The 21,850-nt window shown below is 37.6% G+C and overlaps 1 protein-coding gene across 2 annotated transcripts; it reads left to right on the top strand.

The window, feature by feature from the left end:
• The first annotated feature begins 1,634 nt into the window (after window positions 1–1,634).
• LOC112188518 lies at window positions 1,635–21,834 on the top strand. Of its 2 annotated transcripts, XM_024327645.2 has the most exons (36): window positions 1,638–2,271; window positions 2,370–2,466; window positions 2,644–4,886; window positions 5,421–5,535; window positions 6,056–6,916; window positions 7,530–7,833; window positions 7,915–8,408; window positions 8,515–8,641; window positions 8,713–8,837; window positions 9,854–10,584; window positions 10,710–10,827; window positions 11,011–11,127; window positions 12,058–12,149; window positions 12,578–12,732; window positions 13,403–13,458; window positions 13,562–13,775; window positions 14,219–14,638; window positions 14,723–15,000; window positions 15,164–15,249; window positions 15,332–15,418; window positions 15,525–15,786; window positions 15,930–16,340; window positions 16,444–16,540; window positions 16,928–17,247; window positions 17,912–18,028; window positions 18,173–18,340; window positions 18,518–18,640; window positions 18,768–18,857; window positions 18,981–19,087; window positions 19,178–19,326; window positions 19,539–19,621; window positions 19,707–19,802; window positions 19,901–20,023; window positions 20,679–20,762; window positions 21,041–21,184; window positions 21,465–21,834. In XM_024327645.2, the coding sequence occupies exons 1-36, from the start codon at window positions 1,991–1,993 to the stop codon at window positions 21,804–21,806; spliced, it is 9,717 nt and encodes a 3,238-aa protein (XP_024183413.1). In that variant the 5' UTR covers window positions 1,638–1,990; the 3' UTR covers window positions 21,807–21,834. The 2 variants fall into 2 exon arrangements, with proteins under 2 accessions (XP_024183415.1, XP_024183413.1); XM_024327647.2 differs by lacking the exons at window positions 17,912–18,028; window positions 18,173–18,340; window positions 18,518–18,640; ... (7 more) ...; window positions 21,041–21,184; window positions 21,465–21,834 and having other exon boundaries at window positions 1,635–2,271; window positions 16,932–17,087.
• The last annotated feature ends 16 nt before the right edge of the window (window positions 21,835–21,850 follow it).

Below are 21,850 nucleotides of genomic sequence, written 5' to 3'. Positions count from 1 at the left end.
AGAAGAAAGCTCCCCGTGTCTTTAAATTTCCGGCATAACTGCACCATCGGACCACCATCTTGTGGTATAGCCCAAGCTTCCTCCACCGCATGTGAAAATGACTCATGAGAGCACCACATCTCTTCAAACCGGAACCTTCGTCTGCCACTAAAATGCACTGGTTGATCCTTCCGAACTTCCAACAGTAAAGGCACATGGGCTAATCTACTTGGATGCAGATTAATAACTCTAGAGAATCCAAACTCTGACAGCCATGTCGGTGTAGATACACCCCTGTCAAGACGTTCCTTTGTGTGTGCGTCACTCCAAGTAAAGAGTCCCTGTGCTGCCCCTAAATCTGCGAGATTGCAGTCCAAAAGGGCTTGACGAAAGGAATTCATTTGTTGTAGACTTCGAATCCGTCCTCCAGATTTCTCCCCTAACCCCAGGATCTCATTAAAATCACCTGCCACCACCCACTTCTCCGACGAACGTTTGCCAAAGAACAAAGGAGATCCCAAGATAAATGGTGCTGACCCGTTTCCGGATGTCCATAAAAACCTGTGAAGCGCCACTGCACATCAGACGACCCTTTCATATCAGCATCGATGAAAAAGTAGTTCACCGTTCGTACCAAAACAGATACATAATCATCCCATAGAAGAGCCAGACCACCAGATTGCCCAACCCGATCAAAATGAGCAATGTTTGGTAGCCCCACAGCCATAAGGAGGGATTGGTGTTGTTCTTTGATGCAATGGGTTTCACTAAGAAAAACAACGTGCGCCTGGTGCTTCTGGATGAGAAGTTTGAGAGCATGGCGAGTCTTTCGATTCACTATACCTTGGCAATTCCAGATCAGGATATTCATGGTCGCAAGTTCAGTCTTCTCCCTCTCCGCCGTGCGGCGTATACAGAAACTCGAGAAACTAGGTGGTAACCTAGGTTTCAAAAGTTTTGCTGAGATACAAGACCAATAAATAATGAGTTTCATTTTGATTTAGTTTAAAAACTTTCAAATATTATAGACAATTATGTGATTTATGTCCATTGTTCTTCTCAAAAGACATTATAGACGGTCAGATTAAAATTAAAAAAAAAAAGAAAAAGATAATTGAGTGTGGCTTTCGATTCTCGAGTATCATTTGTGGTTAATCTTGAGTTTTTTAAGTTTAAAATTTTGTATGATTTCTATCTCTCATTTATATCTTGGCCAAAGTCCAAACATGGGGACTTGTAGGGGAGTACTCTTCCTTTTCATCTTGTTTGCTCATAGTCCTCTCTCTATTTCTCCGTCTCTATTTGTGTTTATCTTTCGCTTTCTCTCCGCAACTCAGAAAAGAGATGAATATAATCAGAAAGAAACGAAAAGCCAAGATAAAGGGGTATTATTGTTATTTCACAATTAACGGAAAGCTGAGGAAATAAACGGAAATTAGGTCGTACGGGCTTGGGCATTCCACATGGATCAATTTGATGTCCGCATGGATCTCCGAAAAATAAGGGCCGCGCATGGGCTTTGTGTTCTAGATTATGTATCTCATGGTAATTATTCGTGTTTTACCATGGGCCCAATTTTGTTTACTGAGGCGAGTTACTTGGCCCAGTACCTTGTGGAGTCTCTCCTTCAAAAGTGAAATCACTGCCACACCGCACGGTGAGCTATTCCTTCGCCTTCTTACTCCATACAAAAACACTTCTACAATCGCGTGATTTATTTACTGTAACAACCTTTCCCGGTTTCCGACCCCAAAAAACCGAAACACAAACCTTTCTCCGATCACCGTTACCTCGATTTCCATGAACGCTCACAGAAAAAGATTAAAATAATATCACATAGGACACAAGAAAAAGAAAAGTCTTCACAAACTGTGAGACCAACCCCAACCGCCTATTCCTGCTCTCACTTTCCCGCCGCTCACTCTCATCTTCAATCTTATCACCACCACCTCTCTCCAGAAAGTTCCGAATTCTCTAATGCTGGAGCTCCGGTTTTGCTAGCACAGTTGGAATGTTTCCGAGCGGCACAATCCGGCGGAGGCTGGCCGCTCTGCTGCGGCCGTGGCTTCGGGAAGAGCCGGAACTCGAGCTCAGTTTGGGGCTGATCAGTTCGCACGCGGTGGCTAAGAACCTCCGGTTCGATACCGCGGCGCTCAATCGGCTCGGCGACGATTCGGACGGGCTTTTGTATAAGGAGGTCAGTGTCGAACAGTTGAGCGTTCGGTTCTCGAACTGGCTCGCTCCTGCATTTTCAATCGAGTTTCATGGCGTCAAAGTGATGCTCTCGACTCGGTGAGTTACTGTGTTAACTCGGTCGCTCTCTGCTCGTGTTCAATTTTTGTTTCTATGATTTGGTTATTTTGAGCTTTATTTTTTTTTTTAATTTCAAGGGAGTTGAAGAAGAAGAAGAAGAAGAAGAAGAAGCTTTCTGAGGATACATTTGCAGAGGATACGAAGAAGAAGAAGCTTTCTGAGATTGATCCTCAGGTAAACATTCTTGCTGCTAAGTTTGAATTCCAGGTTTTTTATTTTTATTTTATTTTTATAACTCGGCTAGTTAAGTAGTTAGGTTAGAAAAGAAGGAGAAAAAGAATTGTTTGCTTACTTTGACTGGTGAATCTCATATCAATTGGAGAATTAATGAGGCTTGTCGCTGGATTTCAGGGGAGTGCTGTGCATGCTTTTCTGGAAAATCTTATGGCTACTTCTACGACTCCGAAAAATAAGTTCAAAACATCTCTTTTGAATCTGTTACTCACACACTGTCAGCTCCAAGTGCATGATATTAGTGTCCAAGTCCAGGTTCCGATCTTAAATGATTCGTTTTTCTGTTCACTGGATATAGAAGATATAAATGTAGATCCTCAGTATATTGATCGTGGGTGTCTTCTTCGAGGCCTTTTTGGTACATTCTTTGTACCTATGAAGGAGAGCTCTTTTGCTATAGTAGGCAGTGGTTGTGAGGTTGGTTTTAAGAGGGCAGGTCAACTCAAACGTGTCTTGTTATTGACCGAGTTGTGCAGTTGCATTAAGTTGAATGATTTTCAGCTTGTAGACATCAATCTTCGAGTCCCTGAAATACATTTTTCATTTTCTCCGGATGATGTTTCTTTCTATTTGGCATTCACTACAGCATCATCCCAAGAATCTCATCGTGCTAGAGATGGCAGACAACTGTGGAAGCTAGCTGCGAGTAGAATTGACAATATGACTTCAGCTCATAGGTGGTCGTTGCAAAAGTCAGCTGTTGCTGTTTGTTTCTGGTTACGTTATCTCAATGCTTATGAGTATTTACTGTTGCTAATTGGATATTATGACGACCACTTACTAAAAAGATCAGCTATTAGAATCTATGAGGACAAGATGCTTTTGAGTTCTGTTGAAAACCAATGGAAGGTGATTTCTGATATTGAGAAAGAGCTGCCAGCTGAAGCTATTGCACAGGCATGGAAAGTAGCCCGTAACAGAGCAGCATCAAATGTTCAATGTCCCGAATATAGTTCCAAAAAACCATTTGTGACTACAATTTACAACTTCCTTCTCATAATCCTTTCATTACTAGCTTGTGCCTGGAGATTTTTTTGCAAGATAGTCCTTTTTATTATGCACCTCTTTGTTTTTAGGAAAATATTAGTCAATGAGCCAAAGAGTGCAGATCTGGATATTGTTTCTGAAGGTCCGTGTACGCAGTTTTGCTTCAGTTTGATGCTTGGAAAAGTTCAAATCACTATCTCTCATAGAAATGAAATTCAACTCTTAGTAAATGAGAAGTTGAAATCACATCTTGGGATCACTTACTCGGATTCACTTTCATTTCGTCTTTCAGTTGATGCACTGTTATTAAAATATGTAGAGGACATGTGTGAAGAGTCTTTACTGATATCCTGTGGGCAATTAAAGGTCAGATCCTCATCTCTTATGGAAGCTCCTGTTAAAGAAAGCAGTTCAAAATTATTCTTTAGTTCTATGGAAGCACATTGGAAGGAGAGCAATGATAAGTGGAACAATATTCTGTGGGGTGAGCCAGCAGAAATATTTCCACTTTTAGAAACTTCTGAAACTGGTTGTGCTGATCATGTTGAAGGTTCTTGTGTCTCATTTCTGAAAGACATGTGGTTGGATTGGAGAAGTGAGTGCGATAAATTTGGAAAAAGTGAAATTCAGTACTCTGAAACTCCATTCCTTCTTTGTGAATTTAAAAATTTCTTGATATATCCAGACCTCAAAACATCGGATTCTGGTTTTTGGAAGTTCTATTTTGTTCTGGGAAAGTTGAATCTTGTGTTGGGATATTCATCAATAGTATCATTGTCTTTGCTATTTAGGCAGATACAACATACTCTATGCTGGGGAGAGACCAATGGTCAGTCACCCGGTCTTTCACATTCTCCAAGAACCAGTGAGAGTAAACCAGAAATCAGTCTGGATAGCAAATACAAGTGCTATGCTAATAGATTAGAAATGGCATTGCTTAAAATGCTTCCAAAAAAACATGTTCAACTAGGGGTATTCATTGCTGGTCCTCACATCCTTATGTCATTGGGAAAGAATTTTGACGGTGGCAACAAAGACAAAAATCATGTATATATTCAGGACGATTTTCACGTTGCATTTGATGTGCACAATATTGAAGCTGCTGTTTGGCCAACCTCAAAGTTTGATCTTGCATCATTCGTGGGGCCCTCAGCATCTGATGATGTGGAACCAGAGTGCGTCAGGATGGACCAGCCTCTGGTGATTGATATCTCTAACTCTAATAATGGGAAGTATCAAGCTCAGGGTGGGATCTCTCTTGGTTCCTACATACGAGTTGATGGTTTAGATGTCTGCCTGGTTGCCGCAGCAGGAAAACGACAAAGCCAGATTTTGGTTTCTAAGCCAATGACTTTGCAGTTGTTATCCTCCAGGTTGGATATTCTTCTGATGCTCCGCATTGTATTCGCTCTCGTGGAGCTTTGATAGTTTACTCTCTTGTGATCTTCTCTACAATTTTTCAGAGTGTTTATATGATGGTTGCTTGATTGAACTTTTACAACCTATTTTTATAATCCAAATTCTCCACACAGTCATAATACACACAGTGAATTCCTATGGTTCTGATGAACTTCCTTTCTGCTAGACATTTTGGTCACTGGTTTTTAATTATTTGTTTTGAAAATCATTTCTGGTATTTTCATCTAATTTCTTAACTGCATTAGGGATTTTATTCACACAGGCGTAAATTCTTTATTTAGACGACATTTTTCTTTAATTTTTAATTAATTTTATTATTTTATGCTTCATGATTTCAAAGATCGAAACTTTTCATTCTTATTGTCCAAAAAAAAAAAAATTCATTTTTTATTTTCGCTCACCATCTAAACCCAGAAGAGAATAAGTTGCGTCTAACAGAATAATAATTTTCTGTCCTGTCCTGACAGTTGGAATTCTTTATATTGCAGGGAGTATGTTCATTCATTTAGCACAAATGTTATTGCTTTCTCTGCGGCTTTGTTTGGGAAAACTGAAGGATTCACCATTTTATCGTACATGGATGAATTTGATGTTCTCTTTCAGGTGATTGTTCTTTTTGCTGCCTAGTTAAGGTCTATTTTGGTTTTAGTATTGATTTTATTTTCTTTATTTTTCATTATACTAGCATAGAAACATTAATGATACAGTCCAACTTCTTACTGATTTGTACCTGTACAGAAGTACTGAACTGCAGTTTTCACCTTTTTTTAACGTGCGGCTCACCTCTACTTAATAATAAGGTTATATTTTGATGTTGTATACTTGGAAAGAGAGAACTAAATATGCTTTTGTTGGGGTTGAGGCATCTTTTCTGTGTTAAGTTTAATATTCTTCGTATTTTCTTGTTTTTGTTGCTTAAAGGTTCCTTTGTACCTTACTCCTTTTAAAGTAATTTTCTTGCTCCCTTGCCAAGTGCCTTCCTCTTATTGGTGTTGTAACTTTGGTTACTAATATGATGACATTTTAAAGGACCAGAAATTTGATGTCTGTTATCAACATTGGACACTAGATTGATTTCATTCCATACCAATTTCTTATGACTAAAGAAAGATCTTTCTGACAGGTGCTTGCAAATTTATCTTCTGCAGTATCATATTCATTTAGACATTTTGCATCTGTCAGTGACTTGCCATTACAATTTGGAAAGCAACAATATTCAAATGCTGAATCTGAGAACGAGGAGACTACAGCGCATGAACCTCCCTTGAATTATAGCAGTGTCCTATTTTCAACTAATGGGACCTTCAAAATCAAGTCAATGAATATAATCGTGCACAAGTCTAGGATGGGTGATAATGTGGGGAGCTGCCTAGCAACCTCTGATGCTTCAAGTAGCAAACAGTTGTCTGAGCATGACTTGCCTGATTATGGAATTTGGATTTCAGTTCATCAAACAAGTCTTGATATGTCTTACAAAGAAGGAAAAGTGATACTTCTTTCTAATTTATCAGAAATTCAGTCTTCAAGTTTTAGATATAAGAATCGGAGAGGCAAAAGTACTGATCAGTCTGAACTTAGTGATCTGCTACTGCAATCTCTTGATTGCATATATCAACTATCACTTTCTAGTTGTGTACTTAGTTTATCACTGTTCCTATCTCAGAACTGCTCATCTATTGGCACTGTTAGCAACACACTTGATACTAATTCTGTGAGTGAAACAGAGCACACGGAAAATTTCCCATTCACTAATTCTGAAAGCTCAGGTCATCAGAACTATAGCTTTATTCAAGGGTCAGAACTGGTTTCAAATATTCGACCTCCGGGCTCAAGCCATTGGTTACTTGTAAATCTTGCACTGGGTAAGATTTATGTGGGAAGATGCTCAGCAAAGAATGTTATGAATGAGGCGCATCAATTAAATAAGTTTTTGTCATCAGTTTCTGTTGGTGGTGAATTTCAGAGAATCAGTTGTGAAATTCAGGTAATTTTTTTTGGTAGTACTTTTTAGGTTAAATATCTTGCTTTCTGAAATCTGGAGTGAACTCAGTCCTATTAGTTTTTTCTTTGGAGAGAGACAGAGTTGATTGCTTTACAAAAGAAAGATTACACAGCAGTGGACTAGAGCTCCATAAACAAAGATACATAAAAGATACTTAAAACAACTGGAAAAAAAAAAAAAGAACGGAGCAATAAATTCTTCTAAAATTTCCAGTAATTGCAAGTAAAACAGTAGTTAAAAGTTCCAGTAATTGCAAGTAAAACACTAGACTTGCAAATGAAATGATGTTACCCGATCAGGTTAAATTTAGAATGGATTGCTAAGTTATACAAGTTCTACATTTGGAGAAAGAAAAAGAATGGATTGCTAAATTAGAATACTGTGGACCTAAATGAAATCTCACCTCAAATTACAGGGTCAAATATATTTGTTATTCTGCCCTTTTTTTCCCTTTTGCTTTTTCGTCATAGGTAGAAAAGTTACGTCTTTTTGATGTAATGATTTTAGATAGAACCTGTTGAATCCATTCCTTGTGCATGATTAACTAAATTTAAGTCACCTCTTCATGTAAGTGACTCATGATGCTACTTGGCAGGGTGGTTTCCTTTTCCTTGAAACAACAGCTTCGGCTACCTTATTGCGATGTTTTTCTTCATATCTTGATTGCTTCACAAATATTTTATCTGGCTCACAATCATCCGATAAGCACGTTGAAGAAGATAAGCCCATTGAAGAAGCTGATACTGCTGTAAATATGACTAGACCAGATAGTCATTCTGATAAGGACTGTATGCAAGAGACTCCTTGTACATCTCCACTGGTCAAAGGGGGACAGATGGAAGCTTTTAGCTTAAATATATCTCGTTTTTCTTGCGCTCTTGTGATTCAGGAAGAGAATGGTATATGCAACTTTTTTTTTCACTTTAGTTACAGATGTACACTCACTCTATACATATGTAAAGAGTTATTCACTTTTGCAGGTGCTGTACAGGAGCTTGTGCTTGAGATTGATGCCCATTTGAACGTTGAGTTGGAAAACATGCTAAGAAAATTTATATTTAAGCTTTCTCGCATATCAATCCTTTCTCAGGTCCTTCAAGAAATTTTGGAAAATAAAACCCAAAGTTCTCAAGTTTCTTCAGTCACATCGAATACTTTTCAATCTCATGCTGCATCAGGAGCGTCTACAGGTTCTCAGCACATGGACGAGATTCATCCTGTTAATAATGCAAGTAGTTCAAGACGTCCTGGATCACAGGAAGAGCACTCTGAACATAGTTCTCTGCATGAGGTATTTCGTCTAAGTCATCACAAATATATCCTAAAGGGTCAAGAACTAGCCTCCAGTGAGTGCGAGTTAAGACAGGAAGGGGGAACTGCCTTCATATCAGTTGAGAAGCCTTTAAATGAAGTTTGGGTTGGAAGCGGAACTATTTCATGTTTTGATATTACAATATCTCTATCTCAAATACAGGTCAGCAAGCCTATATTTCTCTGGATGCTCTTAAAGTTTGAAACAGTATGTTTGTCTCAAATTGTTAAACATGTGTCACTGAGTCTGATCTGCATTTTTGCATCAGATGCTTTTGTCTATGATTTCATCCTTTTCTGGGGTATTTGGGGAGGAGTTGATCAGTGAACCGGATAGAAGGCACTGGTCTAATGACGAGGAATTAAAAAATAGTGTGGAGACAATGGTTCCTAATGGTATACAGCGAAACATCTCTTGTTTGCAGAATTGAGAGGATTTGAGCTAACAAATAATATGATCTGTACAGGTGCAATAGTGGCAATTCAGGATGTCCATCAACATATGTATTTTACTGTTGAGGGTAATGAGGATAAGTACAGCTTAGCGGGTGCAGTTCATTATTCTCTTGTGGGAGAAAGCGCTCTTTTCATGGTATGGTACATTGTTACTTTACATTTCTAGATTTTCCCAAATTGAAATTTTAGTATTTTTTTTTTCTGCAATAAATCAGGAGTTCAAAGTTATAATTTCGAGCTATTTTGTTATTGAAGTATTAAATTCCATGAATGTTGTTTTAAAATACTGATATAATTACAAGTTTTTGCCTTTTTGGTTGTTCTCTTTCGCTTACCTTTGAGAGAGTACTGTGATAAGTATGTTACTATCTGTAGGGGATGCTCAACTATTTTGGCTTTTTGGGTTTGCATTTGATTGTTTGGCATGCTATTTATGTTTCGGTTGCGATAATTTATGTTTATTCATGCTATGTAGTTCATAAAGTTGAGACTATTCAGATGCTCTAATACAGCTGTTCAGCTTTTGAGATAGTCATTCATAGTGCTAGGTTGGAACAAACTAGCTTTGTGAATATTGGTTACAGAAAAATTATGAGCCCTGATAAGTCTAGTGAATGGTATACAGGATAGAAAATAATTAACAAATAAGTCTTGAAAGGTAGACACTGGGAAGATAGATACAACTTATGAGTGAATAGACCATTGACTCTCTTCAAATCTCTATTTTTTTTTTCTTAATTTAAAGCCTCCATATCCAAGATAGAGGAAAGTTTTCCAATCTAATTTTTGTTTTATTTGAAACTTCTTGTGCCAACTCTCTAGAGCCTGCCCATGAGAATTTGATCCAGGCATTAGTCTTCCCTTCATAAGTGGGAGGTCGTGAATTTGAGTCTCGCACTTTATAATAATACTAACAATAACTCTCTAGATAAATATTTATACAAATGAACATTTTCCAAGGTGATGCATCGAGTAGAATGAGATCAAGTATGAATGAAGATTAACCCAAACAGAAAAAAAATAAAACAGAATAATAAACTATAATTATGTGATCATGCAATTGACTACTCAGATTTGATGCAAGTCTTTAGTTACTGCTTCTTCTCTCCCTTTATCTTCATGGTGTTGCCATCTCTGCTGTAACACGTGCAGGTCAAGTATAACAATCAAAAGGGATGGAATTCATCAGTTTTGTGGTTCTCCTTGATATCGTTGCATGCCAAGAATGCTTCTGGGGAGCCATTGCGCTTGAACTACCGTCGAGGATCTGATTTTGTTGACGTCTCTAGTGCGAATGATAATGCAGGGGCACTTTGGACAGCGGTTTCTTGTGAGCCTGAAAGTTATGAGGGTGACATTGACTGGGAGCCCTACAATCAATTGGTTAAAAGGACCTTTTACCTTGTAAACAAAAAGAATGACTCTGCTGTTGCTATTGTAGATGGGATTCCAGAGTTTGTTAGAAAGCCTGGAAATCCAATCAAGTTGAAAGTGTTCCACAATGCTCCTACAGCTCATGACATAAAGATGGATAACTACCCTGGAGAGGCATCTGTGGCTCGTCCGCAACAGAGTGATGAAGGGAAAACTTCTGGGAAGGGTGGAAAGCTTCCTTGCATTGATGTTACATTTGACACAATTTCCTTGACCATTATCCATGAACTCGTAGATACAAAAGACATGCCTCTCCTTCGTTGTTGCATTGGCAGAACTGGACAGTCCAAACATGAACTTGAAGAGTCAAAAGACATGGCTCTCCTTGGTGGTTGCAGTGACAGAACCGAACGATCCAAACTTACTGTTCAAATTCTCCCTTCTAAAGTTAGGATTATAAGCTCCTTAACAACAGTGGTATATTACTTTGATGCACAAAGAAACAAATGGTAAGCATTTTATGCTGTATAAGTTGTACAGGTTCTATTATTTTCCACATGGGTGACTTTTTCTTTCAATCCAGTCCTCATTTCACCAGCTTTCGGTACATTTTGACTACTGTGTTTGAATGCAGGAGAGAACTTATCCACCCAGTTGAAACATGCCTTTTCTATCGTTCAAGCTTCCAAATTCAGAGTTCAGAAGCTGTTTCGCATGGAGTACCTGTTCATATCCATTGCAGAACTAAAGAGGTTAAGATTGTGATTTTATGAATGATGCTGTCATAGCAATAAATTATATTTTCATTTATTTGGGATCAAAATGAAATGAAAGAAGAGAGGACTTTTTGTACTATCCATATATCTTTATTTTTTTTCGTTGGTCTGATCCATATATCCTTGTTATAACAAAATTGTAACATCACATTCTTGCAGTTGAATATATCCCTATCCGAACTTTCATTGGACATACTTCTCTTTACAGTTGGGAAACTAAATTTAGCTGGTCCTTTCTCAGTGAGAAGTACTAAGATTTGGGCCAATTGTTGCAAGGTTTGCTACTCTGTCATATCATCAGTCCATGTTACATTAAAATGTTGTTCATATGAAAAACATACGGTATGTGAATATTCTTCATATGACAGTAGGCATTACAATGAATCTTTTTATGTACTTTTCAAGTGGTTTAGTTTGCATGCCAATCATCTCCCTTATGAAAGGGAGCTCAGTCTGCCAGATATTAGTTTGTCTGTTGCAATGAGCAATATGCTGACTATGACTAAATTCATAAACTTCCACTTGCTCACATATTGTCGACCAAGTGAGTGCCAAAAAGTTTTGGGACAGCTGTGAAACTTTCAGGTAACTTAATATATTGGTTGGCGGCCCCATGAGTCCCCGTGGATAAAATCTTACCATAAATTGCTACTAGAGCTCGATCTGATTCAGTGGATAATCCACCCGACCTTATTGTTTGTGATTTTATATGCATACTCCAGTTTGAGAACTAGTAATTGGCAGTAATGTTGGCCTGAAGTGAATTGGATATGATATTGAATTCGATCTAACCCATGTTTTATCTAATATGTCGGGGATCAAATTGTCTGAGAGCTTAGCCGTTAGGTACTCTTGCCTAGGGCCATAGACTTCATAAGTTAATGTTTGACCTTGTTTGAGGGGTTATAATTTAAACAGTGTAAACAGACTAGCTTCCTGCTATTGGTGGTACCACATCTAAGTGGTGTCTATTTCGTATGGTTTTAGTTTAAGATTTTATTGGATATTGATGTTTGAGGAGTTAATTTGTAAATTGGTGAGTTCACAAAACACTATTTACTATTCAGTTGTGGAGAAATTTTTCATTCTCTGTTTCTCTATTTCACTCCCCTTCTCTGTGCTTTCATCCTAACTTTTTCTTAGTAGTATATTCCCTTATAAAACTCCTGATTGTGGCTTTTATTATAAATTTTCTACAAATGGCAGGTGGAGAACCAGTCAGGATTAAACCTTCTTTGTCAGTGTGATGAGCAAAGTGTAAAAGTTTCCAGAAGGCAGTCTACGTCCATTATTTTAAGGTAGCTCACTGTAGTAATGAATTATATTAATCCACCTTTTGAAGGTAGCACCATACGTTGAATCAGAACTGAAATTTCCAATTTCTGATTAAAATGTTTTTATGAGCTCTTCATTTATGAAAAAGTTCCCAATCTCCAATAAATTAGATATAAAATGCAAGAAACATTTCTCACTGGAGGAGAGGCCTAAATGTTCTGGCAATGGGCAGCTAGGCAAACAAAGATTAGATAGCAAGTTTATGTTCTGATAACTTAAGCGGCTTCGTTGTCAAATAATTTAAAGACGTAGCTTGTAGTGCAGTCTTCTTGACTGGGGAGTAGGGGTTTGTATTAGTTATCTCTTTCTTGTATTTTCTTGTACAATTGTTAATCACTCTGTTCTTCTCAAAAAAGAAAATGATCGATCTTCATGATATACTAATTGTAAGGTGCTCGGATTTGGAAAACCAACCTCCAGAGATGGCATCAGTCATGTCAATCCGACTTACTGGTCCTAGATCTTCTTTGATGACCTCTCCAATTCATGTCTCTCACCTAGAAGCTCAAGCATTTGCTTGGAGAACACAAATAATGTCACTTAAAGGTGTGCTTTATTTCCAGTATATAGCATAAAAAATGCCTTAACTTTTTGTCCTTTTATTGGTTTCCTGTTGTTTTAATATACCAGCATACATCATTGGGTACAGGCTACAGCCTGCATTCATTATGTTCTCTAGTAAATGAAATGAATTCACCTTTCCTTTCATTTCTCTAAATGAAGTTGGACCCTGGAGTGGATTCAATTATATAGGTGGAGAATAAAATTAATGATACATTCAGACCCTTGAGTGGAATGAACTCTTAAACTTGATGGACCTCTGACTGGAGATCTATGAGGTTACGGGTGATGTGAGATATGCCTCCTAAAGAAATATTAACTGTAAAAGAAGCAGTTAACTAAGTTCTTTCCATGGATTGATCATACATGATAGAAACGGACCCATGTGGACAGACAGCATTGCCTAGTGCTTAGTGCTAAAGTATATGGGAAGAGCCAATTCAGCAGTGGATTAGTCTGTGATCAAACTTACTGGATGAGCTAGGCTCAAGTTGGTGGATGATGAGCTTGAATTGATTATGATGAACTTGGATTCTTAAGTGCATTCCAGCTATTTTTTTTATGCTTGTTTCCTGGTTGTTGATGATGATTTCAGCATTTGAATCAGTTACTTGTGTTTGGATTAACATGTTCTCTGTGTTTCATTTTCAAACAGATTCACAAACTTACCCTGGACCATTTGTTATAGTTGACGTTTCAAGGAAATCCCAGGTACTTTCTTCTATTGGTCTCCTCTGAATATCATTAGTTCATTCTATTTAGTCATTTTGGATTGTATTTGCTATGTGGTTTATAATGTTCCTCCTGTTTGTAGGATGGTTTGTCAATTCTTATTTCTCCTCTCGTAAGAATACACAATGAAACTGGATTGTCTATAAAGCTACGATTTCGACGATCTCAGCAGAAGGAAGATGTGTTTGCTTCAGTGGTGCTTAATGCTGGTGATACATATGATGACTCCATGGCCATGTTTGATGCTATAAATTTGTCTGGTGAAGAAAAGAAGGCCCTGAGGTCTTTAAGTCTTGGTATTCATTTGTTTTAATTGAATCAAAATGCCAATTTCTGTTTTCCTTTTTTTTTTTTTAAGAGTAACATGCCTCGTAATGATCACTGTTATTAACATACTTGAATTTTGAGTATTGAATGCATAAAGTCAATCAGTTCGTATCACTCATGTATTAAATAACTCATGCCTCGTGTTTTTTTGTTTGTCAGAACAGAAATCAGGGTTTTTGTTACTTTCCAAATAAATAAATAAATGTTTGTCGCTCTGATTTAAACTGGGTTCAGTTGAAGTTTGAAGCTTGATGCCAAGTTGTTTATTCTTTATGTAGTTATTAGGTGTATATATTGACATGCTAAAAGCAGTGTTGTCTGGCTAATAGATGCAATCTTCTGCTTTCATTTTTCTTTCCGCTTGTGTTTGCTATTTTCCTCAAACTCTGCACGGTTGGTGAATGATTTGCAGGCAATTTCTTGTTCTCTTTTAGACCTGAAATTCCAGATGGCTTAATGAACTCTAAGAAATCAATTTCAGCAGAATGGTCAGATGATCTTAAAGGTGGAAAGGCAGTTCGTCTCTCTGGAATCTTTGATAAATTAAGCTATAAAGTGCGGAAGGCTTTCTTTAGTGAATCTGCAAAATCTTCCTTCAGCACTGCCCATTGTACTCTTAAATCGGAAGGGGCAAATACTGTCGACATGCATTTTTTGATTCAGAGTATAAGGAGAAATGTTCCTATTGTACAACCTGATAGGTCTATGAATCTCCTTGAAAATAGCAAATCACCAGTTGCCTTACAAGAGCAAAAGGATATTTATCTTCTTCCTACAGTGTGTGTTTCCAATTTATTGCATACGGAGATACATGTCTTTGTCAGTGAATCAGGTTAGGAAATGCTGAAATGGAATCTTATGAGATCACCATCAATTATCTTGCTAAGTTCTAATTATACTATTTGAATCAGTGCAGATGGACGTCCTACTATTGCGTCTGACAATGATAGGAATCAATCAACCATATCTTCTGGTTCCATGGTTGAATTTTATGCCAACCCTTCGATTATTTACTTCACAATCACACTGACTGGTTATGATGCAAGCTGCAAACCAGCGAACAGCAGTGATTGGGTCAAAAAGTTACTGAAGCAGAAAAGTGATGTGCCTTCTGTGGACATTGATCTGGATTTTGGTGGGGGAAAGTATTCTGCTGCCTTAAGATTGTCTCGAGGGAGCAGAGGCACATTAGAGGTTGTTATGCTATGGCTGTTAGCTTCTACAATATTCTTGATATTTTTTTATAGACAATGGCCATCAAGCACATTTTGGTCTTTTCCATTTGCAGTTCTACAGATATATCCCTACTTATGTTGGTTTTATATTGTTGGATTTAATCTCTATGTCGCATATGCAGGCTGCTATTTTCACATCATACTCCCTGAAAAATGATACAGAATTTGGCCTTTGTTTCTTTGTGTCTAATAAGAGGCCCCTTTCTAGGTAGTCCCTCTTTCTCATAAAATCAGAATATTAATGAGCAGTTATATATGCTGCCTGCTTAATAGCCATAACATGCGTGTAGGGATGAAGCAGAGAAGTATGGTTCTAGCATTCCTTCAGAATTTGGATTATATTTGCCTCCAAAGTCAACCAGATCATGGTTCTTAAAGTAAGATAATTTATAGTTAACAAATTTTTCTTTAATTGTATGATTTTAATAGGCATCCCTATTATCATATGGCATTATGGACATCTTATGTACCCTTCATTGGCAGATCCAGCAAAGTGCGTCTCAAATTGCTAAAAGATAATGCATCGGAGATGCTTATCGACTTGGATTCTTTATCAGGACTTGCGGAGATAAGTTTGGAAACAGAGGAAGGATCTGGAATCAGATCTATTACAAAGCTTGGGGTTTCCACAGGACCACCTTTGAGTAAAGTGGTTGTGCCATCACAAATAGTAACTATGGTCCCAAGACATGTTGTAATAAATGAATCAGGAGAAAACATCATTGTTCGCCAATGTTATTTGCAGGTTTGCTTGAAATGCTTTGTCTTGGTGGTTCCTTATGTTTTCTAACTTAATGTGATTTTCAATTTGTTCGTTTCTTTATCCATTCTTTTTTATGCTTTTCTCTATACTGTTCTGAGTTTCTTCTTTCATGTTTGACTGGAAAGGATGACACTGTTGGCATGATCCCCGTCAACAGTAAACAGAGGGCGCCTCTACAGCTGTGGAATGTGATAGACAAGAAGAGAGATATCAGTTTGTTTGAGCGTGTTATGAAAAAGCACAGAAAAGCTAATGATGATTCACCAATATATCTCCAGTTTCGATTGAATGAGTCTAAGTTAGGTTGGTCGGGGCCAGTATGCATTGCTTCTCTAGGAAGATTTTTCCTCAAGTTCAAAAGGCAGCAATTGGACCAAGTGACAGCACTAGAAAGCAATGTAACAGAATTCGCTTCTGTTCATCTTGTTGAAGAAGGCTCTACTCTTGGTTTACACTTCCATAAACCTCCAAATGTCAGTCTCCCATACCGAATTGAGAATTGCTTGCCTGATGTGTCGATAACTTACTACCAGAAGGTTCTGCTATTGTTACACTTCTTATTTCTAAACTATTAATGGATACAAGTTGTAAGCATTCTGGGAGTGTTAATTTCCCTTCATTATTTCTTGAACTTTTTAGGATTCATCAGAGCCAGAGATTATTGCATCGGAAAGTTGCACTGATTATGTTTGGGATGATTTGACTCTTCCACATAAGTTGGTCGTCAGGATCAATGGTACTCACCAATCTCTTGTTACTTAGTATAAGTTATTCAAAGTATTTCATCAGAGTACAGATGAGTGTTGTTTGGCACTTTATGTTATAATCATCATAGAGATGATCAAGCTTGCAACTGAATTTTACCACATCTTACTTCTAAGGACATGTCTTCTCATCCATTTCAACCTATAATATGATTATTTCTAGAAAAGCGTTCTGCGCACATTTGTGCTGAACAAGTTAGGTTTTGATACTTTGATACCCATGTGCAAACCACGCAATGTGGATGCAATGTTTCTAGTACCCTTGTATCATGGATATCCATAACTTATGATTTTATTAGCTCCTTAATTTGAAGGTTGTCGATAAATTGATGGGTAACGTAATCGGTTGTTTCTTGTAGATAGTCTTCTACTACGTGAAATTAACTTGGATAAGGTGAGAGCATGGAAGCCTTTCTACAAAACCAGGCAACGGAGTGGATTGGCAACTCATTTACCATTTGGAAAAGACTCAGGGGACAAGAAGGGTGATTTTGGTGAGTTTAATGGCATGGAGATGATGAAGGTGGGGTTTGAAGTATATGCAGATGGTCCAACCCGGGTCTTAAGATTTTGTGAAATTTCTAGCAGCCACAAGGGAGATAAAATGTTTCAATCATGCGAGAAGATTCAACTAAGACTTAATCAGTTTACAATTCACCTTCTTGAACATGAAAAGCAGGCAAGTTATAGTCTTACTAAACACTAAAGTTCCTCAATTACTTGTTGATATATTATTCAACCTCCTGCATGGATCCTTTTTATTTTAGTTGGATTTTTCCTTATCTGCTAATTGCTAGTATCTTTCTGAAATATTTAAGTAGATCTCATGGTCAGTGGTTCAGAAAGTCTCTTCTCCATTGCTGAGTTGTTTCTCAGTTCAGATTGTGGTTGTTGTGCTTGACCCAATTCAACCAATGAGATTTAATAGTAAAATTTTTATGTATAGATGGAAGTTAAGTTGCTGACTTGTCCTTCAATATGTGGTTCTCTTACTTAACCCAGTAACCAATGAAAATCTAAAAAAACAAAAGGTGGAAGATAAAGAAAAGAAAATGTAATGGCTTGTGGCTGAGTTTCTATGTGCAGACTAGCATGAATTAGCTGCAACATCAACATTTATTTCCAGCAATAGTCATTATTGGTGGAAAAGTTATCATCCATTTCACTTGACGGTGTTTAAGTTTCCTTTCATTACATTCCAGCATATCTAATCTACAGCGATAGCAACCTGGGTCTTGCCTTTTGAGTTTTACATCATTATTCTGGGTAGTGGCACCCATACATATATCTTTACAAGGTTGGTCAACTAATTGGTTCTCCTCTCTGATGTTATGATTCTAAAGGATGGAGAAGATATGGAGCCGCCTGGGTATACACCAATCTTAGCTGCAAGAATTGGGAATATTAACTTTGATTCTGTCTTTACATATGAGCAAAAGTTTAGCCAGATCAGTATACAGGTAATATTTGTATGCCTGTTGCCTTACTGAGAGTCAATGATCGTACGTGTCATCTTCTAATATTTCTTGTATTTGAGGTTTAATATCATGCTTATTCAACAATTTTGTTTAACTCATCTTCATGGCTTCGTGGATTTGACGCAGTCATTGAATTTGGAGAACAAGTGGGTGGGTGCTCCTTTTGCAGCAATGCTTCGTAGACATCAATCAGACTTTGATGATTCAAATGATTGTGTACTCAAAATTGTCATTGTCTTGCTGTCAACCAGTTCCAATGTTGTACAAGTTAAGTACTCGTCTATTGCTCTGCAGGTAAATCATCACCATACTCTCAATCTCTTATGCTAATTATGTTTTTTTTTTTTCCTTCTAGAGATTTTGGATATTCTATCTTTTTATCTTGTGATAAAATATGTCCTATAAATATCCTAGTAGTATATCCACTACTGCAATGTAGCAGCTCTGAGTTTATGACTTGGTCTTCCACAGCCAATGGATTTAAATCTTGATGAGGAGACATTAATGAAAATTGTCCCATTTTGGAGAACATCTCTTAGTGAGGCGAAGAGTAGCCAGTATTATTTTGATCATTTTGAGATCCATCCGATAAAGGTTAGATGCTTTTTGTTATATTCCGACTTGAATTAATTCTCCATAGCATAGTCTGTTTTCTTTATTATGCTTATAGAAAGGTCATTTTTCATTCCAGAGGAATTGACCTAATTGTATGCCCTTGTAGATTATTGCAAACTTTCTTCCTGGCGAGTCATATTCAAGTTATAGCTCAACTGAGGAGACTCTAAGGTCCTTGCTGCACAGTGTAGTTAAGGTGTAACAAACTACTTACCAAAACTTTTCCTTTCTGACACTTGCATGTTTCATCACTGTCTTTTCTGGAATTTCATTATCCTTTCTCTATCACTTTCTTTGCCCTGTTCTTGTATCTCTTTAGGTCCCTGCGATAAAAAATAAGGTTGTAGAGCTCAATGGTGTTATGGTCACTCATGCTCTTATAACGATGCGTGAATTACTTATCAAATGTGCACAACATTATTCATGGTAAACCTTTAAATATGTTGTCTTGCTATGTGATTTATGTAGTTTGCTAGCATCTTTTGGTCATTACTGAGCAATAATTTGAATGTTTAGGTATGCCATGAGGGCTATATATATTGCAAAGGGAAGTCCATTGCTTCCACCAGATTTTGTGTCAATTTTTGATGACTTGGCTTCTTCGTCTCTTGATGTCTTCTTTGATCCTTCTCGTGCATTAGTGACTCTTCCAGGTTTGACTTTAGGTATGTCTTCCACACTGTCAATCTTTGATTCTTCTTTGTTTTCTTCTTTTTTCCTTTCTCATATGTAGGTGTCATTGATACTATGATGGACAATTACGCAATGCCAATACTATGCTACAGTACTATAACTATAAAGCCAAGTCACCTATACTATGATGTTTCAGTCTCCAACTTGAATCATTTCTTTTTTCTGCTTTGGCTGTTTGGGCCAGGTACCTTCAAGTTAATCAGTAAATGTATCGATGGTAAAGGATTCTTGGGGACAAAACGCTATTTTGGTGACCTAGGAAAATCTGTAAGTGCTATATTCTTTCTTAGGAAAGATGCGTGTGAACTCATATACATACCCAAAACTATCAAATTTATGGTTGGCTTTGCAGTTGAGGACGGCAGGGTCAAATGTATTGTTTGCTGCAGTCACTGAAATATCAGACTCTATTCTGAAAGGAGCAGAAGCAAGTGGTTTTGATGGAGTGGTAGGTTTCATCTTAATTACTAGCTCAAGATTTCATAATATCATGTTTTAGTTGATCTTAAAATAAGAAATGACTTCTGGAACCATTGTATTTTCAAGGTCACGGGCTTTCACCATGGAATATTGAAATTGGCTATGGAGCCATCATTATTGGGAACTGCTTTGATGGAAGGTGGCCCAGATAGAAAGATTAAGCTTGACCGCAGTCCTGCTGTTGATGAGGTAATATTTGTTTCATATCCCGCTCAGCTCCTGTAGGAGTGCTGGCTGGAATTTTATTGGGTTAGCTTCCTGTTTTATTAATGCCAATACTAATGAAAGCTTTCAATCTGCCTACCTTAGTATGTTTTAGGGTACAGCTTATATGACATGTCTGGTTAACACCAGAATGGCAATGGTAGCATGCACAAGTACCCCGGTTTGGTCATTGGTGCCTTTCAATCTTGTACACAACCGCAAGTACAATAAAAATGAGCCTAAGACACTAAAATTTAAATAGAGATCAGTAGTATAAGTTCAGTTGTTTACTTTATTCTAAAACATTTTTACTAAACCTCAAGTTTGATCAGATTCTATCTGGTGGAGCAGTGAGTAGACCATTTGTGCAGGTCTATGTTATCTATGGTAATTGGAACTATTGCCTTATTAATTACAGTGTAGACTTGAAGTGAGTAATTTGTTGAGCTTGTATTCCTGTTTAAGCTGTGAGCATAAATAGGTACAGCCTATAAATTTATGGCACAAAATTCCAACAGTAAGTAAAGGGTGTCTTCAGAACAAATAGCGAGGAACTTTTGCTTATATGCCACCATTTGGGATTGTTTCTCTGATTAATATTTGTAGATTACTGACCAATTAGTTTTTGGGACTTCTGCAGTTATATATCGAAGGATACTTGCAAGCGATGTTGGATACGATGTATAGACAAGAATATTTGAGAGTCAGAGTCATCGAGAATCAGGTAATTTTAATAGACTGAAAGGTATTCATAGATGAGTCTAGATCAAAAAAATCAATTTATAAATAGTTATCTTGATATCTGTACTTTGTATGGAAGAGTTGGTTGAAATCTTCATTTAATAAGGATGCTCCATCTGTGTGCAGTGAAGTTTGTTTAGAGTCCAGCAAAAGAAAGCAATTCTACTGGAAAATCTTTTGAGTTGATTTGTTTTTATCCCATGCCTTCATTGCCAGACAATCTTCTTAGATTCTAATCCTAATGTGTATGTTTGTGCTAAGGTTTACCTCAAAAACCTGCCCCCCAACAGTTCCCTTATAAACGAGATTATGGATCGTGTGAAGGGGTTTCTTGTGAGCAAGTCACTTCTGAAAGGAGACCCCTCAATAACATCTCGCCCCTTGGGTCATCTTCGAGGTGAACGTGTAAGTGTCTTCCCCTCTCCACTCAACCTTTTATGTTTGTCGTTGCAATTTTCCATGTTTCAGATATCATTTTGATACCTATACCGAAAATTAGTGAAATTGAGATGATGTCAATCTGACAGCATTGAACTTACCATTGTTTTCTTGTTATTGTTCCGACACCCATGCTATGCACATTTACAATCACCTCATTCGATAACACATAACCCACTGCATCGCACTACCAACATGAGTTTACCCCTTCATCCATCTGAAGTAATTAAGAGAAACTTTACAACAGGAGTGGAGAATCGGCCCAACTGTGCTGACATTAGGTGAGCATCTGTTCGTGAGTTTCGCAATCCGAATCCTGCGGAAGCAAGCTAACAAGTGCATCGCCAACATCAAGTGGAAGCCAGAGAGCGATGGTGGTCGATCGATTGTCCCTGCAAGCTCCTCGGAAGAAGTGGTGAAGGGTAAGTTCATTTGGAAATGGGGAAGTGGGATCGGCAAGTTTGTTTTGTCAGCCATAGTAGCATATATAGATGGACGGTTATGTCGTTCTATTCCTAATCCTGTAGCTCGCCGCATCGTTAGCGGCTTTCTGTTGACTTTCCTTGATAACAACAACAGCAATGAATGAACTTTGCCTATATTTTTCTTTGGTTTCATCTCTTTTGCTCGCTT

Source organism: Rosa chinensis, chromosome 2 (genome assembly GCF_002994745.2).
Source record: "Rosa chinensis cultivar Old Blush chromosome 2, RchiOBHm-V2, whole genome shotgun sequence".
In the NCBI taxonomy this organism is placed as follows: domain Eukaryota; kingdom Viridiplantae; phylum Streptophyta; class Magnoliopsida; order Rosales; family Rosaceae; genus Rosa; species Rosa chinensis.
This window is presented reverse-complemented; position numbering and strand designations above follow the sequence as displayed.

Coding starts and splice junctions, on each gene's coding strand:
- LOC112188518 (XM_024327645.2), top strand. CDS start 1,991: ATGTTTCCGAGCGGCACAATCCGGCGGAGGCTGGCCGCTCTGCTGCGG. Junction 15,001..15,163: donor GGAGCAGAGGCACATTAGAG/GTTGTTATGCTA, acceptor TCGCATATGCAG/GCTGCTATTTTCACATCATA. Junction 15,419..15,524: donor ACCAGATCATGGTTCTTAAA/GTAAGATAATTT, acceptor CTTCATTGGCAG/ATCCAGCAAAGTGCGTCTCA.